Source organism: Chiloscyllium plagiosum, unplaced genomic scaffold (assembly GCF_037043375.1).
Source record: "Chiloscyllium plagiosum isolate Xiang-an unplaced genomic scaffold, Cpla_swu_hap1 HiC_scaffold_1, whole genome shotgun sequence".
NCBI classification, from domain to species: domain Eukaryota; kingdom Metazoa; phylum Chordata; class Chondrichthyes; order Orectolobiformes; family Hemiscylliidae; genus Chiloscyllium; species Chiloscyllium plagiosum.
In genome coordinates, this window is record NW_028270139.1 from 163,569,556 (window position 1) to 163,588,043 (window position 18,488).

The following is an 18,488-nucleotide window of genomic DNA, read 5'->3' on the forward strand; positions in this document are numbered from 1 at the left end:
TCAGAGTTACTATTTCCCAGAAGGAATTCATTCAACCCATTGGATCAATGCATAGCATTTCGTCAGTCCCATATTCCCATTGTTCCAATATACCAAATCCCATGGTCCTCAAATCCAAATACAGTCGTAGAGTCATACAGCATGGAAACAGACCCTTCGATCCAACCCATCCATGCCAACTGTAATCCCAAACTGAACTAGCCCTACTGCCTATGTTTGGCTCATAGCTCTTCAAATCCTTCTTATTCTGAGTATTCAGGCTGGACCATTTAGGACGGAGATGGAGAGACATGTCTTCACCCAAAGAGCAGTGAGCCTGTGGAATTCATGACCACAGGAAGGAGTTGATGCCAAATTTCGCACTTGAGGGGAATGGGATCAAAGGTTATGGGGAGAAAGCAGGATGAGGCTATTGAGTTGGACAATCAGCCATGATCGTGATGAATGGTGAATTGAATTTATTGTCACGTGTACCAAAGTGCAGTGAAAAGCTTTTCCTCGCGAGCAATACAGGCAGATCACAGAGTTAAGTAGCATAGATAGTAAATAATAGGTAAACAGTGGCAAAAACAAAAACACAGGTACAGGCAGATATTAAGAGTTTGTGAGTCCATTCAGTATTCTGACAACAGTAGGGTAGAAACTGTTACGAAACCGGCTGGTGTGTGTGTTCAGGCTTCTGTACCTTCTCCCCGATGGTAGAGATTGTAGAAAAACATTGCCAGGATGGGATGGATCTTTGAGAATGCTGGTGGCCTTTCCTTGGGCCTGGGAGATGGATTCTATAGATGGGAGGTTGGCCTTTGTGATTGTCCGGGCTGAGTTCACCCCTCTCTGTAACTGTCTCCGATCTTGAATGGTACAGTTACCATACCAGGTGGTGATAAACCCAGACAGAATGCTCTCGATGGCACAACTATAATGGTTGGCAAGGGTATTCATCGTCATGCCAAATTTCCTCAGCTGCCTGAGGAAGAAGAGACGCTGTTGGGCCTTTGTAACCAGTGCGTCCACATGAAGAGTCCAAGAAAGCTTGTTGTGGATGACCACTCCCAGGAGCTTGACCCTCTCCACCCGTTCCACCTCTGTGCTGTTAATGTGTATGGGGGCATGGGTAACATTCCACTGAAAGTCAATAATGAGTCCCTTGGTTTTGCCGACATTGAGAGCTAGGTTGTTCTCAGTGCACCATTTTTCCAGGTCTTCCACCTCCCATGTGCAGTCTGTTTTGTCGCCATCTGAGATTCGACTGACCACGGTGGTATCATCAGCAAACTTGTTCGAGCAGGCTCGAAGGGCTGAATGGCCTCCTCTTGCTCCTATCTTCTTTGCTTCTATGTTTATTCATGTACTTATCCAAATGTTTTTAAAACGTAACTGTACCTGCATCCACCACTTCCTCAGGCAGTTCTGTGACACTCCAGCATGAGATTATCCCAATCCAATTAGGCCTTCTCTTCTCTGATCTATGTTAGCTTCATCATCCAGAGGCTGCCCTCCACCCTCACCCCACCCCCACAGGGCCTGGTGACCTTGACAACAGACAGCCCATTAAAACCTCTTCCACCTCAATAACTGCAGGGAGACACCACTCCATCCCAGTTTCGGGAGTGGATCGGCTGATCAAAACGATCGGTTTACTTCCCTTCATGGAATGTTTGCACTTCTATTGTAGGTTCTCCCTCACTTCCCACGTTCTGAGGGGCTAGTAGGCAAGTTCAGAGGGAAGCCACATTTCTGTGGGTCTGCAGTCACAGGTAGGCCAGACCAGGTAAGAAATGCAGATTTCCCATGCGCATGGAGGAAGAGAACATCAACCAGATGTTAGTGCATCTTATGGAAATCAATGGTAGTCTCATGGTCAGTTTGAAGGCCAAGGGCAGCAGATACATGGCAACACCACCACCTGCAAGTTTTCCTCCAAGCCACTCACCATCCTGACTTGGAAATATGTCACCGTTCCTTCAGTATCGCTGGGTCAAAATCCTGGAATTCCCACGCTTCCAGCACTGTATGTTTGATTTGATCTGATTTGTTATTGTCACATGTACCTGGGTACAGTGAAAAGTTTTGTTTTGCATGCAGTGTAGGCAGATCATACCAGACAGAGTGCATTAGGGTAGTAGAACAGAGCAAGGAATACACTGGGCACCACGGTGGCCCAGTGGTTAGCACTGCTGCCTCACAGCGCCAGAGACCCGGGTTCAATTCCTGCCTCAGGCGACTGACTGTGTGGAGTTTGCATGTTCTCCCCGTGTCTGCATGGGTTTCCTCCGGGTGCTCCGGTTTCCTCCCACAGTCCAAAGATGTGCAGGTTAGGTGAATTGGCCATACTAAATGGTTAGGTAAGGGGTAAATGTAGGGGTAGGGGTATGGGTGGGTTGCGCTTCGGCGGGTCGGTGTGGACTTGTTGGGCCGAAGGGCCTGTTTCCACACTGTAATCTAATCTACAATGCAGGGAAGGTGCACAGAGAGCGAGATCAACATTAAGTTTAAAATTTTAGAGTCATAGAGATGTACAGCACAGAAACAGATCCTTCAGTCCAACCTGTCCATGCCGACCAGATATCCCAACCCAATCTAGTCCCACCTGCCAGCACCCAGCCCATATCCCTCCAAACCCTTCCTATTCATATACCCATCCAAATGCCTTTTAAATGTTGCAATTGTACCAGCCTCCACCACATCCTCTGGCAGCTCATTCCATACACATACCACCCTCTGTGTGAAAATGTTGCCCCTTAGGTCTCTTTTATATCTTTCCCTTCTCACCCTAAACCTATGCCCTCTAGTTCTGGACTCCCCGACCCCAGGGAAAAGACTTTGCTTATTTACCCTATCCATGCCCCTCATAATTTTGTAAACCTCTGTAAGGTCACCCCTCAGCCTCCGACGTTCCAGGGAAAACAGCCCCAGCCTGTTCAGCCTATCCCTATAACTCAAATCCTCCATCCCTGGCAACATCCTTGTAAATCTTTTCTGAATCCTTTCAAGTTTCACAACATCTTTCCGATAGGAAGGAGACCAGAATTGCATGTAATATTCCAACAGTGGCCTAACCAATGTCCTGTACAGCCGCAACATGACCTCCCAACTCCTGTACTCAATACTCTGACCAATAAAAGAAAGCATACCAAATGCCTTCTGACCTATCCTATCTACTTGCGACTCCACTTTCAAGGAGCTATGAACCTGCACTCCAAGGTCTCTTTCACATCCATTCAGAAATCTTATAACAGCGGGGAAGAAGCTGTTCTTAAATCTGCTGGTACACATGGTTAAGCTTTTGTATCTTCTGCCTGATGGAAGAGGTTGAAGGGCTTTTGCCCGAAATGTCGCTTCTCCTGCTCCTCGGATGCTACCTAGCCTGCTGTGCTTTTCCAGCACCACTCTCTCGACTCTGTTCTCCAGCATCTGCAGGCCTCACTTTCGCCCAGGTTTTTGATGATGTTGACTGCCTTCCCGAGGCAACGAGAAGTCTACAGCCTGTGGACTGCAGCAGTTCAACAAAGCAGCTCACGTCACCTTCTCCAGGGCAACAAGGGACAGGCAATAAATGTTGAAACTTTATTGCTGGAACAGCACAGCAGGTCAGGCAGCATCCAGGGAACAGGAGATTCGACGTTTCGGGCACAGGCCCTTCTTCAGGAATGGTTCCTGAAGAAGGGCCTGTGCCCGAAACGTCGAATCTCCTGTTCCCTGGATGCTGCCTGACCTGCTGTGCTGTTCCAGCAATAAAGTTTCAACTTTGATCTCCAGCATCTGCAGACCTCACTTTCTCCCCACAGGCAATAAATGGCCAGCCAATGATGCAAACATCCGATAAATTAAGCTACCGTTAGAATTCCAGGCTTTATTTTAATTGAATGTAAAGTCTAAGATCTACTGTAGTGGGATTTTAACCCTTATTTAGTGAGAATTAGCCTGGCTTTCTGATCTTCAACAAGAGGAATAGGGCGGCATGGTGGCTCAGTGGTTAGCACTGCTGTCTCACAGTGCCAGAGATCCGGGTTCGATTCCCACTTCAGGCACCTGTCTCTGTGGAGTTTGCACATTGTCCCTGTGTCTGCATCGGTTTCCTCCAGGTGCTCCAGTTTCCTTCCACAATCCAAAGATGTGGAGGTCAGGTGGATTGGTCATGGGAACTTGCCCATAATGTTAGGTGCATCATATTCATGGGTAAATATGGGGCAAGGGAATGGGTCTGGTTGGGTTACTCTTCAGAGGGTCAGTGTGGACATGTTGGGCCAAATGGCCTGTTTCCATACTGTAGGGAATCTAATCAGACGTTGTAAACAGGGCTTACACTCAGACGTATGTACACCACTCTTAGTTCATAGCCCTAAAAGACAGCTCACTCAAAGACCAAAGCCTGTTCAAGGACAATACAGGAATGGATTCAATATGCTGAGACTTGTCACCGAAGCAAACCAAAAGTGTTGGAGAAACTCAGCAGGTCTGGCCGCATCTGTGGAGTGAGAGAGAGAAGGCAGAGTTAACATTTCGAGTTCAGTGGAGTTCAGTTCTGAAGAACGGTCACTGGACTCAAAACGTTGATCCTGTTTTTCTCCTCAAAGATGCTGTCAGACCTACTGAGTTTCTCCAGCATTTTCTGCTTTTGCTTCAGGTTTCCAGCTTCCGCAGTTCCTGGTGTTCTGCCGCAAAAGAAATGTTTTGCCTGAGAAACCTCTCCTGACCATTTCAGAAAGAACATCAGAGACACGGCAGCTAATTGTAGACACACCTCAAGTACCCACAAACTGCAACTCAGCAATGTCCCACAGCGAGATTGGTTGTGGGAATGGATGTCACCAGGGAGAAACCATTAGCTCATCCTCAAAACAATTGTGTGGGATCTTTATATCCACGCACAAACTCATAGAATTCCCACAGTGTGGGAGCAGACCATTCAGCCCATTGAGTCCACACTGAACCTCTGTAAAGCACTCTATCCCCCCCACCCTACGTTTCCCATGTCTAATCCACGTAATGTATACATCCCCTGAACACTATGGACAACTTAGCATGGCCAATCCACCCAAACCTGCACATCTTTGGATGGTGGGAGGAAACCAGAGCACCCAGAAGAAACCCACACAGACACAGGGAGTACGTGCAAACTTCACACAGACAGTCGCCCAAGTTTGGAATCGGACCCGGGTCCCTGGTGCTGTGAGGCAGTAGTGCTAACCACTGAGTTACTGTGCCACCCATAAGGTCTTTCTGCTGAAAATGGCACCTCTGACAGTGCAGCACTCTGTCTATATCACACAGACTGGGCCCAGCCTTCTGAAATAGCATGTCACCCACATGGACTACAGCTGAAACGCAGTAGCCAGCGCCCAGATGTGAATTCATCCCAGGAATCTCAGCTCCAGTGGGCTGCACGATGAATGCGGCTCTCACTGCCCTCCCACCGCCCCCCCACCGCTTCCTCCACCCCACAGTCCCGTCAGCCCCTCACCTTTAAAAAGATTGTCTGAAGCTGTCCGCAGTTTTTCCCGGAACAGTAAGGGGCTCGGCGGGAATAGAGAACCTCGTGTGCCGGGATACGGTAATAGGCGGATCGCCGGTCTCCTTGCAATGTCCAGATCACAATGTCAGGTAAACTGTTCTGTGGCTGTCAATAGAAACACACCGCACTGCTGTCAGCAATCGATTCTGAGAACAAGACAACAAAGCGACGACTAAGGAAGTGCCTTTTCACTAACGTCCTACTCAAGGTCTGTTCCTGAGGTCACAGAGGGAACTTCAAAAGGAATTCTGAGGACGTGAACCCTCAAACTCTCCCAATTCTCCATCATGTGAGTGGGTTTTTCTGATTTATTCATTCACAGAATGAGGGCTTCGCCGGCAAGACCAACCTTTATTACCAATTCCTAGTAATTAAGAGTCAACCACATTTCTGTGGGTCTGGAGTCACATGTAGAACAGGCCAGGTAAGGATGGCAGTTTCCTTCCCTAAAGGGCATTAGTGAACCAGATGTTTTTTTTCCATGAGTGACAATAGTTTTACAGTCATCATTAGACCCCCGAATTCCAGGTTTTTATTAAATTCAAATTCCACTGTCTGGCATGGCAGGATTTGAATCTGGGTTCCCACTACATAATGTACTAACCTATGGGATAATAAGAAGTGGGCACCCCAAGGAATGCAACTGACTGAATGCTCAACATGGACCCGATGGGCTGAATGGTCTTCTTCCAAGAAATTGTGTAAATGGAGAGCTGGTTTGACAGACAGGTGGATTTTACATTCAGGATAGGGAGATATTTCACTGAGATAGTGAGGTAGGGCCCACATGGACCCCATGTTACAGGAACAATGAGCTGGTATGGGTTATAACATCAACCAGACACCCAGAGTTGACAAGGTCACCTCACTTTAGGTCGCAGTTCTGGTCGCCTCACTTTAGGAAAGATGTGGAAGCTTTGGAGAGGGTGCAGAGAAGATTTACCAGGATGTTGCCTGGAATGGAGAATAGGTCGTACGAGGATAGGTTGAGAGTGCTAGGCCTTTTCTCGTTGGAACGGCGAAGGATGAGGGGTGACTTGATAGAGGTTTATAAGATGATCAGAGGAATAGATAGAGTAGCCAGTCAGAAACTTTTTCCCCGGGTACAACAGAGTGTTACAAGGGAACATAGATTTAAGGTGAAGGGTGGAAGGTATAGGGGAGATGTCAGGGGTGGGTTCTTTACCCAGAGAGTGGTGGGGGCATGGAATGCACTGCCTGTGGGAGTGGTAGAGTCAGAATCTTTGGTGACCTTTAAGCGGCAATTGGATAGGTACATGGATGGGTGCTTAAGCTAGGACAAATGTTCGGCATAACATCGTGGGCCGAAGGGCCTGTTCTGTGCTGTATTGTTCTATGTTCTATGTTCTAAGGTGTTACTCTGTATCTAACACGGTGTTATCCCTGTCCGGGGAGTGTTTGTTGGGGACAGTGCAGAGGGAGCTTTACTCTGTAGCTAACCCCATGCTGTCCTTGTCCTGGGAGTGTTTGATGGGGATAGTGTAGAGGAAGCTTTACTCTGTATCTAACTTTATGTTGTCCCTATCCTGAGAGTGTTTGATGGGGACAGTGTAGAGGCAGCTTTATTCTATATCTAGCCCCGTGTTGTCCCTGTCCCGGGGATGCAATAATCCCAGCACAAAGCACTGATTCCGACCAGAATGCATGGGGCGATTCCATTAGAAGCTGAGCCTCCATCCAGACTGTGTGAGTACTGTAAATAAATAGGGATCATCACCTCCTCTGCCATGCTCTTGAGTCGAACAAGCCAATCCTCGGCCTGATCCAGGGTGAGCTGCAGATCAGGACTGTCTTCATGTTTGAGGTTCTCTGCAGCTTGTGTGATCTGGAGTAAGTTTGTTGTGCGGAATCTGTAGATGTGATTGTCCAGGCAGGTGGCAGACGGAATCTCCGGGACTTTGGGAAGTGGCAGGCTGTGTAAAAGAGAAGACAAAACCTTGTTGGATTCCAGCACACCCCCATCCCTCAGCACTGCAGGGGTAAGGCAGCCAGGGAACTACAGCTGGAATGTCACCCAGGAGGTGTCGGGAATATGGCTGCAAAGACATTCCTGGGATTTTGGAGAATTGTTATGGCTCTGACAAAGAGTGTATGGTAGTAAATCAGGAAATGAGATGGCATCAACCTTTGGAACTGTCCCATTGTAATTGGCCCTCATCTCCTCTCTGCCTGTAACACAGAATTAGCGAGTTTTGAGAAGATTTGTAGCTCAGGTTGAGAATCTGAGTGTAGATTGGCTCGCTGAGCTGGAAGGTTCATTTCCAGATGTTTCATCACCATACTAGATAACATCTTCAGTGGGCTTCCGAATGAAGCTCCCGACTTCATCTGGAGGCTCACTGATGATGTTACCTAGTATGGTGACGAAACGTCTGGAAATGAACCTTCCAGCTCAGCGAGCAAACCTGTAACACAGAGTATAGACACATTTCCTCGAGTTACATATCACACATCTATCTATAAGAGACACTGGTGTAAATCTCCTTAACTGACCCACTATAATAGACACTTGGTGTTACTCTATATAACATCCACTGGGTGCTGTTCTCCATAAAACACAGAGTGTTCCTCTCTCTAATAATCATTTTGTAAATTCCAGTTTGGAAATAGAAACAGTCTGACTTAAGATTGGGATACAGCCAGACTCTAACCTCACACCTTTAATGCATTGTCTGAGCTGAGATGTCACTCTTTGTTATAAAACCTTGAGAATGTGACATAAAAGAAATTCTGGGATTTATATATTAATGAACCAAAACCCGCACCCCATTCCAAACGATGAAAGACTTAACAACAATCAGGTTTGTTAAATATACCATTTCATTTGTATGACACTTTACTATAAATTCTGTGATATACTCCACAACCACCTGATGAAGGAGCAGCGCTCTGAAAGCTAGTGCTTCCAAATAAACCTGCTGGACTATAATCCAGCATTGTGTGATTTTAAACTCTCTATAACAGACAGAGGGTGTTACTCTCTACAATAGACTCTGGGTGTTATACTCTATAACAGACACTGGATGTTACTCCATACAATCAACACTGGGTGTTACTCTCTATAGTAGACACGGGGTGATACTCTGTTTATTAGACAATGGGTGTTACTCTCTATATTAGACACTGGGTGTTACTCTATAGTAGACACTGGGTGTTACTCTATATAAGAGACACTGGGTGTTACTCTCTATATTAGACACTGGGTGTTACTCTATAATAGACATGGGGTGTTACTCTCTATATTAGACACTGGGCATCACTCTATATAACAGACACTGGGTGTTACTCTATATAAGAGACACTGGGTGTTACTCTCTATATTAGACACTAGGTGTTACTCTATAGTAGACATGGGGTGTTACTCTCTATATTAGACACTGGGCGTCACTCAATATTAGATACTGGGTGTTACTCTCGATGTTAGACACTGGGTGTTATTCTTTATATTACACGCTGGGTGTTACTCTATAAATTAGACACTGGGTGTTACTCTCTATATTAGACACTGGGTGTTACTCTATATAGTAGACACTGGATGATACTCCATATAAGAGACACTAGAGAGCAACGCCCATAGTAGACACTGGGTGCTACTCTGTATAGTAGACACTGGGTGTTACTCTACATAATAGACACTGAATGTTACTCTATATTAGACACTGGGCGTCACTGTATATTAGACACTTGGTGTTACTCTCTATATTAGACACTGGGTGTTACTCTCTATAGTAGACGCTGGGTGATATTCTGTATATTAGACACTGGGTGTTACTCTCTATATTAGACACTGGATGTTACTCAATATAACAGACACTGGGTGTTACTTTCTATATTAGACGCTGGGTGATATTCTGTATATTAGACACTGGGTGTTACTCTATATATTAGACACTGGATGTTAGTCTATATTACAGACACTGGGTGTTACTCTCTATATTAGACACTGGGTATCACTCTCTGTATTAGACACTGGGTGTTACTCTATATAACACACTGGGTGTTACTCTACATAACACACACTGGGTGTTACTCTACATAACAGACACTGGATGTAACTCTACATTAGACACTGAGTGTTACTCTATATTAGACCCTGGGTGTTACTCTATATTAGACCCTGGGTGTTACTCTCTAAATTAGACACTGGGTGTTACTCTATATTAGACACTGAGTATTACTCTATATTAGACACTTGATGTTACTCCATATTAGACCCTGGGTGTTTCTCTATATTTTAGATACTGGGTGTTACTCTATGTTAGACACTTGGTGTTGCTCTATGTTAGACACTGGGTGTTACTCTATATAAGAGACACTGGGTATCACTCTCTGTATTAGACACTGGGTGTTACTCTATATAACACACACTGGGTGTTACTCTACATAACACACACTGGGTGTTACTCTACATAACAGACACTGGATGTAACTCTACATTAGACACTGAGTGTTACTCTATATTAGACCCTGGGTGTTACTCTATATTAGACCCTGGGTGTTACTCTCTAAATTAGACACTGGGTGTTACTCTATATTAGACACTGAGTATTACTCTATATTAGACACTTGGTGTTACTCCATATTAGACCCTGGGTGTTTCTCTATATTTTAGATACTGGGTGTTACTCTATGTTAGACACTTGGTGTTGCTCTATGTTAGACACTGGGTGTTACTCTATATAAGAGACACTGGGTGTTACTCTCTACAATTAGACACTGGGTGTTACTCCATATTAGACCCTGGGTGTTTCTCTATATATTAAATACTGAGTGTTACTCTATATTAGACACTGGGTGTTACTCTATATTAGACCCTGGGTGTTACTCTACATAACAGTCACTGGGTGTTACTCTCTATATTAGACGCAGGGTGTTACTCTATATAGTAGATACTGGGTGATACTCTATATAAGAGACACTGGGTGTTACTCTCTATTGTAGACACTGGGTGTTACTCTCTATATAACAGACTCTGGGTGTTACTCTATATAACAGACATGGGTGTTACTCTATATAACAGACACTGGGTGTTACTCTATATAAAGAGACACTGGGTGTTATTCTATATATTAGACACTTGGTCTTATTCTCTCAATTAGACACTGGGTGTTACTCTATATAACAGACACTGGGTGTTACTCTCTATAGTAGACACTGGTTGTTACTCTATATATTAGACACTGGGTATTACTCTCTATATTAGACACTGGGTGTTACTCTATATAACAGACACTGGGCATTACTCTCTATATATCAGACAAGGGGTGTTACTCTATATAACAGACACTGGGTGTTACTCTCTATATTAGACACTGGGTGTTACTCTATATAAGAGACACTGGGTGTTACTCTCTATATTAGACATCAGGTGCTACTCTCTATACATCAGACACGGGGTGTTACTCTATAAGAGACACTGGGTGTTACTCTCTTATATTAGGCACTGGGTGATAATCTATATAAAAGACACAGGGTGTTAATCTGTATATTAGACACTGGGTGTTACTCTATATGACAGACACTGGATGTTACTCTATATAAGAGACACTGGGTGTTACTCTATATAAGAGACACTGGGTGTTACTCTACATAACAGACACTGGGTGTTACTCCACATTAGACACTGAGTGTTACTCTATATTAGACACTGGGTGTTACTCTATATTAGACACTGAGTGTTACTCTATATTAGACACAGGGTGTTACTCTAAATTAGACCTTGGGTGTTACTCTCTATATTAGACACTGGGTGTTACTCCATATTAGACCCTAGGGGTTACTCTATATATTAGATACTGGGTGTTACTCTATATTAGACACTAAGTGTTACTCTATATTAGACACTGGGTGTTACTCTATATAACACACACTGGGTGTTACTCTACATAACAGACACTGGGTGTTATTCCACATTAGACACTGAGTGTTACTCTATATTAGACACTGGGTGTTACTCTATATTAGACACTGAGTATTACTCTATATTAGACATTGGTATTACTCCATATTAGACCCTGGGTGTTTCTCTATATATTAGATACTGGGTGTTACTCTATGTTAGACACTTGGTGTTACTCTATGTTAGACACTGGGTGTTACTCTATATAAGAGACACTGGGTGTTACTCTATATATTAGACACCAGGTGTTACTCTCTAGATTAGACACTGGGTGTTACTCTATATAAGAGACACTGGGTGTTACTCTCTATATTAGACATTGGGCGCTACTACCTATATATCAGACATGGGGTGTTACTCTACATAACAGACACTGGGTGTTACTCTCTATATTAGACACAGGGTGTTACTCTATATAGTAGATACTGGGTGATACTCTATATAAGAGACACTGGGTGTTACTCTCTATTGTAGACACTGGGTGTTACTCTCTATATAAGAGACACTGGGTGTTACTCTATATAACAGACATGGGTGTTACTCTATATAAAGAGACACTGGGTGTTACTCTATATAGTAGACACTTGGTCTTATTCTCTCAATTAGACACTGGGTGTTACTCTATATAACAGACACTGGGTGTTACTCTCTATAGTAGACACTGGTTGTTACTCTATATATTAGACACTGGGTATTACTCTCTATATTAGACACTGGGTGTTACTCTATATAACAGACACTGGGCGTTACTCTCTATATATCAGACAAGGGGTGTTACTCTATATAACAGACACTGGGTGTTACTCTCTAAAATAGACACTGGGTGTTACTCTATATAAGAGACACTGGGTGTTACTCTCTATATTAGACATCAGGTGCTACTCTCTATATATGAGACACGGGGTTTTATTCTATAAGAGACACTGGGTGTTAATCTCTTATATTAGGCACTGGGTGATAATCTATATAAAAGACACAGGGTGTTACTCTGTATATTAGACACTGGGTGTTACTCTATATGACAGACACTGGATGTTACTCTATATAAGAGACACTGGGTGTTACTCTATATATTAGACACTGGGTGTTACTCTCTATATTAGACACTGGGAGTTTCTCTATATATTAGACACTGGGTGTTACTCTCTATATTAGATATTGGGTGTTCCTCTATATAACAGACACTGGGTGTTACTCTCTATAGTAGACACTGGTTGTTACTCTATATATTAGACACTGGGTATTACTCTCTATATTAGACACTGGGTGTTACTCTGTATAACAGACACTGGGTGTTACTCTCTATATATCAGACAAGGGGTGTTACTCTATATAAGAGACACTGGGTGTTACTCTTTATATTAGACATCGGATGCTACTCTCTATATGTCAGACACGGGGTGTTACTCTATAACAGACACTGGGTGTTACTTTCTTATATTAGGCACTGCGTGATAATTTATATAAAAGACACAGGGTGTTACTCTGTATATTAGACACTGGGTGTTACTCTATATGACAGACACTGGATGTTACTCTATATAAGAGACACTGGGTGTTACTCTATATATTAGACACTGGGTGTTACTCTGTATAACAGACACTGGGTGCTACTCTATACATTAGACACTGGGTGTTACTCTCGATAGTAGACACTGGGTGTTACACTATATAAGAGACACTGGGTGTTACTCTCTATATTAGACACTGGGTGTTACTCGATATAACAGACACTGGGTGTTACTCTATATATTAGACATTGGGTGTTACTCTCTATAGTAGACATTGGGTGTTAATATATAAAAGACACTGGGTGTTACTCTATATAAAAGACACTGGGTGTTACTCTATATATTAGATACTGTGTGTTACTCTATATGAGACACTGGGTGTTATTCTCTATATTAAACACTGGGTGCTACTCTATATAACAGACACTGGGTGTTACTCTATACATTACTCTATAAATTTTGGGCGGCATGGTGGCACAGTGGTTAGCACTGCTGCCTCACAGCGCCTGAGACCCGGGTTCAATTCCCGCCTCAGGAGACTGACTGTGTGGAGTTTGCACGTTCTCCCCATGTCTGCGTGGGTTTCCTCCGGGTGCTCCGGTTTCCTCCCACAGTCCAAAGATGTGCAGGTCAGGTGAATTGGCCATGCTAAATTGCCCGTAGTGTTAGGTAAGGGGTAAATGTATGGGTGGGTTGCGCTTCGGCGGGTCGGTGTGGACTTGTTGGGCCGAAGGGCCTGTTTCCACACTGTAATGTAATCTAATCTAATCTAGACACTGGGTGTTACTCTCGATAGTAGACACTGGGTGTTACTCTATATAAGAGCCACTGGGTGTCATTTTCTATATTAGACACTAGGTGTTACACTATATAATGAACACTGGGTGTTACTCTCTATATTAAACACTGGGTGTTACTCGATATAACAGACACTGGGTGTTACTCTATATAAGAGACACTGGGTGTTATTCTCTATATTAAACACTGGGTGCTACTCTATATAACAGACACTGGGTGTTACTCTATACATTAGACACTGGGTGTTACTCTCGATAGTAGACATTGGGTGTTACTCTCTATAGTAGACACTGGGTGTTACTCTCTATATTAGACATGGGTGTTACTCTATATAACAGACACTGGGTGTTACCCTCTATAGTAGATGTTGGGTGTTACTCTCTATATCAGCCACTGTGTGTTACTCTGTATAAAAGACATTGGGTGTTACTCTATATAACTGACACTGGGTGTTACTCTATATATTAGACACTGGGTGTTACTCTATATAAGAGACACTGGGTGTTACTTTCTATATTAGACACTGGGTGTTACTCTATATAACAGACACTGGGTGTTACTCTCTATACTAGACACTGGGTGTTACTCTATATAACAGACACTGGGTGTTTCTCTCTGTATTAGAGACTGGGATTTACTCTCTATATTAGACACTGGGTGTTACTCTATATAACAGACACTGGGTGTTTCTCTCTGTATTAGAGACTGGGATTTATTCTCTATATTAGACACTGGGTGTTACTCTCTATATTAGACACTGGGTGTTACTCTCTAAATTAGACACTGGGTGTTACTCTCTATAGTAGCACTGGGTGTTATTCTGTATATTAGACACTGGGTGTTATTCTGTATATTAGACACTGGGTGTTACTCTCTATAGTAGACACTGGGTGTTACTCTCTATAGTAGACACTGGGTGTTATTCTGTATATTAGACACTGGGTGTTATTCTGTATATTAGACACTGGGTATTACTCTGTATAACAGACACTGGGTGTTACTCTATATAAGAGACACTGTGTGTTACTCTCTTTATTAGACACTGGGTGTTATTCTGTATATTAGACACTGGGTGTTACTCTCTATATAAGAGACACTGGGTGTTACTCTCTATATTAGACACTGGGTGTTACTCTGTATAACAGACACTGGGTGCTATTCTGTATATTAGACACTGGGTGTTACTCTGGATAACAGACACTGGGTGTTACTCTACATAACAGACACTGGGTGTTACTCTGTATAACAGACACTGGATGTTATTCTGTATATTAGACACTGGGTGTTACTCTGTATAACAGACACTGGGTGTTACTCTGTATAACAGACACTGGGTGTTACTCTATATAAGAGACACTGGGTGTTATTCTCTATATTAAACACTGGGTGCTACTCTATATAACAGACACTGGGTGTTACTCTATACATTAGACACTGGGTGTTACTCTCGATAGTAGACATTGGGTGTTACTCTCTATAGTAGACACTGGGTGTTACTCTCTATATTAGACATGGGTGTTACTCTATATAACAGACACTGGGTGTTACCCTCTATAGTAGATGTTGGGTGTTACTCTCTATATCAGCCACTGTGTGTTACTCTGTATAAAAGACATTGGGTGTTACTCTATATAACTGACACTGGGTGTTACTCTATATATTAGACACTGGGTGTTACTCTATATAAGAGACACTGGGTGTTACTTTCTATATTAGACACTGGGTGTTACTCTATATAACAGACACTGGGTGTTACTCTCTATACTAGACACTGGGTGTTACTCTATATAACAGACACTGGGTGTTTCTCTCTGTATTAGAGACTGGGATTTACTCTCTATATTAGACACTGGGTGTTACTCTATATAACAGACACTGGGTGTTTCTCTCTGTATTAGAGACTGGGATTTATTCTCTATATTAGACACTGGGTGTTACTCTCTATATTAGACACTGGGTGTTACTCTCTAAATTAGACACTGGGTGTTACTCTCTATAGTAGCACTGGGTGTTATTCTGTATATTAGACACTGGGTGTTATTCTGTATATTAGACACTGGGTGTTACTCTCTATAGTAGACACTGGGTGTTATTCTGTATATTAGACACTGGGTGTTATTCTGTATATTAGACACTGGGTATTACTCTGTATAACAGACACTGGGTGTTACTCTATATAAGAGACACTGTGTGTTACTCTCTTTATTAGACACTGGGTGTTATTCTGTATATTAGACACTGGGTGTTACTCTCTATATAAGAGACACTGGGTGTTACTCTCTATATTAGACACTGGGTGTTACTCTGTATAACAGACACTGGGTGCTATTCTGTATATTAGACACTGGGTGTTACTCTGGATAACAGACACTGGGTGTTACTCTACATAACAGACACTGGGTGTTACTCTGTATAACAGACACTGGGTGTTATTCTGTATATTAGACACTGGGTGTTACTCTGTATAACAGACACTGGGTGTTACTCTGTATAACAGACACTGGGTGTTATTCTGTATATTAGACACTGGGTGTTACTCTGGATAACAGACACTGGGTGTTACTCTACATAACAGACACTGGGTGTTACTCTGTATAACAGACACTGGGTGTTACTCTATATAAGAGGCACTGTGTGTTACTCTCTATATTAGACATCAGGTCTTACTCTCTATATTAGACACTGGGTGTCACTCTCAACAATAGACACTGGGTGATACTCTGTAGTTAGTTTGATTCTCTTTAATGTAAAGTCCCGGTTTCCCCCCCCCCCCGTGATAGATGCTGGCATTGCCCTCTGACCTTTATGTCTGATACTGATATCCAGCTTTACCTGCAGTCGGTGATGACAATGTCAATTAGTTCATCAATTCTTCTCTTCACTTCACTGTCTGGACTTTTTGCCTTGATAGCAAGGTGGACCAGCTCCAGTCTGGACTCCTACAGAGGACATATGATCACACAGTGCCAAACTCATCACAGGACTGAAGCCAGTTCGAAAACGATAGCATTTCAAATGTAACACAGGACAACAGCAATGTCAAACTCACTAGATCACACACACGTGAAAAATAAGACATGGAGGCGATATAACAATGCACTAAACCAGGGACTGCTGGAGCAATAGCACAACAGGACTGGCCTCCTGGGACAGAGTGTCAAAGCCTTTACATAGTTTAAGGATGGACAGTAGAGGAATAAGGGAGTGATGAATGGGATTAAACCACAATGTCCTCATGCAGGCTGGGGGGGGTGAGAATGGATGGAGTGAACAGGATTGAAACACACCCAGAGAATGGAGTGGGAGACACTGAGTGGGTCTGGCCTTACCCATGAACAGAGAAATAGAGTTAATGTTTTGAATCCGATATGACTCTTCTTCAGTCAGTAAGCCTGTTGAGGAGTAAAGGGAAGGGGCAGTGTCAGGAGAAGGATCTGTATCGGGGGACGAGTGAGTGCCTGAGGGGATTGCTGGGTCCCATCATGGGGCATGCGGATGGGAGCGAGATTTCTGATGCCATTTCCCTCTCGGTTGAGTCAAGCTCCAGCACCCGTCGCTGACCTCCCATTGTCCCATCAGCACCATTGCGAGTCCATAACAGCATGGTCCAGGGCACAGCACAGGCACCATTGCCCCATCCCACAATAACCATCGCCCCAGAAACCTCTGTGCCACTCTTTGTATTCCCTCGACTTTGTCCATTGCCTCCGTCACTCCCATCAACACTCACAAGTCTATCCACAGCGTTAAGCAGGATGTTCAGTGCATCGATCCTGTAGCTGATATCCTCCCAGTATGATGACAGGACCACAACTGGCTTCACGTTTCCCCAGGGCAGGAAGTAATAATGGCAACCTGAGAAAGAGTAAGGAGTGAGCATTATCCCTAAAGGTTAGCCAACATTGGTGGGCGGCACGGTGGCACAGTGGTTAGCACTGCTGCCTCGCAGCACCAGAGACCCGGGTTCAATTCCCGCCTCAGGCGACTGACTGTGTGGAGTTTGCACGTTCTCCCCGTGTCTGCGTGGGTTTCCTCCGGGTGCTCCGGTTTCCTCCCACAGTCCAAAAGATGTGCAGGGTCAGGTGAATTGGCCATGCTAAATTGCCCGTAGTGTTAGGTAAGGGGTAAATGTAGGGGTATGGGTGGGTTTCGCTTCGGCGGGTCGGTGTGGACTTGTTGGGCCGAAGGGCCTGTTTCCACACTGTAATGTAATCTAATCTAATCTAAAAAAAAACATCCTGGCAACCTCTCCCCTCCTTCCCTGAACCTTCCTTCCCAATATCATTCTGTAGTACCTGCCCCCATGCATGATGGACAGTCTTTCAACAATAACATCTGAGTAATTCAAGCCCCAGAGATAAAAAAAACATCAGCGTCAATATTTTTGACTGAAAAAACATTAATGCTCATTGACTGGGCCAATCAGGGAGCCCTGGCTGACAGATATAAACTGGAGGTTATTTCCCTGTCCAATTTCATTTTGATTTAATCCCTGCCCTCCCCTTCACTGTTTGATCACACAGCACTGCCCTTTGATGTGAAGGGCACTGCTTGTCACTGGCCACTCGGGTGTTTGCTTTCTTCCTGGTGGTGGAAACTGAATAAAGATTTGTGCACCTTGTGTCTTTCACTGTGTCTCACACCTGCACACACACACACCATGGGTACTGGGGAAAAATAAGCACTACTGCAGTTAGGCAGTAGTGTTGGGGGTAATTAAAAAAAAACACAGGAGTGTCGAGAG

At 43.8% G+C, this 18,488-nt stretch overlaps 1 protein-coding gene across 6 annotated transcripts in view; it reads right to left on the reverse strand.

The window, feature by feature from the left end:
• dysf (dysferlin, limb girdle muscular dystrophy 2B (autosomal recessive)) overlaps positions 1 to 18,488 on the reverse strand; it is a 407,686-nt gene that overhangs the window by 193,216 nt on the left and 195,982 nt on the right. For all 6 annotated transcript variants that reach the window (XM_087991921.1, XM_087991945.1, XM_087991926.1 and 3 more), the window contains 4 exons: positions 17,475 to 17,599; positions 16,577 to 16,683; positions 7,254 to 7,449; positions 5,465 to 5,620 (listed from right to left, as the gene is read on the reverse strand). In XM_087991921.1, coding sequence (XP_087848047.1) covers positions 5,465 to 5,620; positions 7,254 to 7,449; positions 16,577 to 16,683; positions 17,475 to 17,599 — 584 coding nt within the window. The remainder of the gene's footprint in view (positions 1 to 5,464; positions 5,621 to 7,253; positions 7,450 to 16,576; positions 16,684 to 17,474; positions 17,600 to 18,488) is intronic.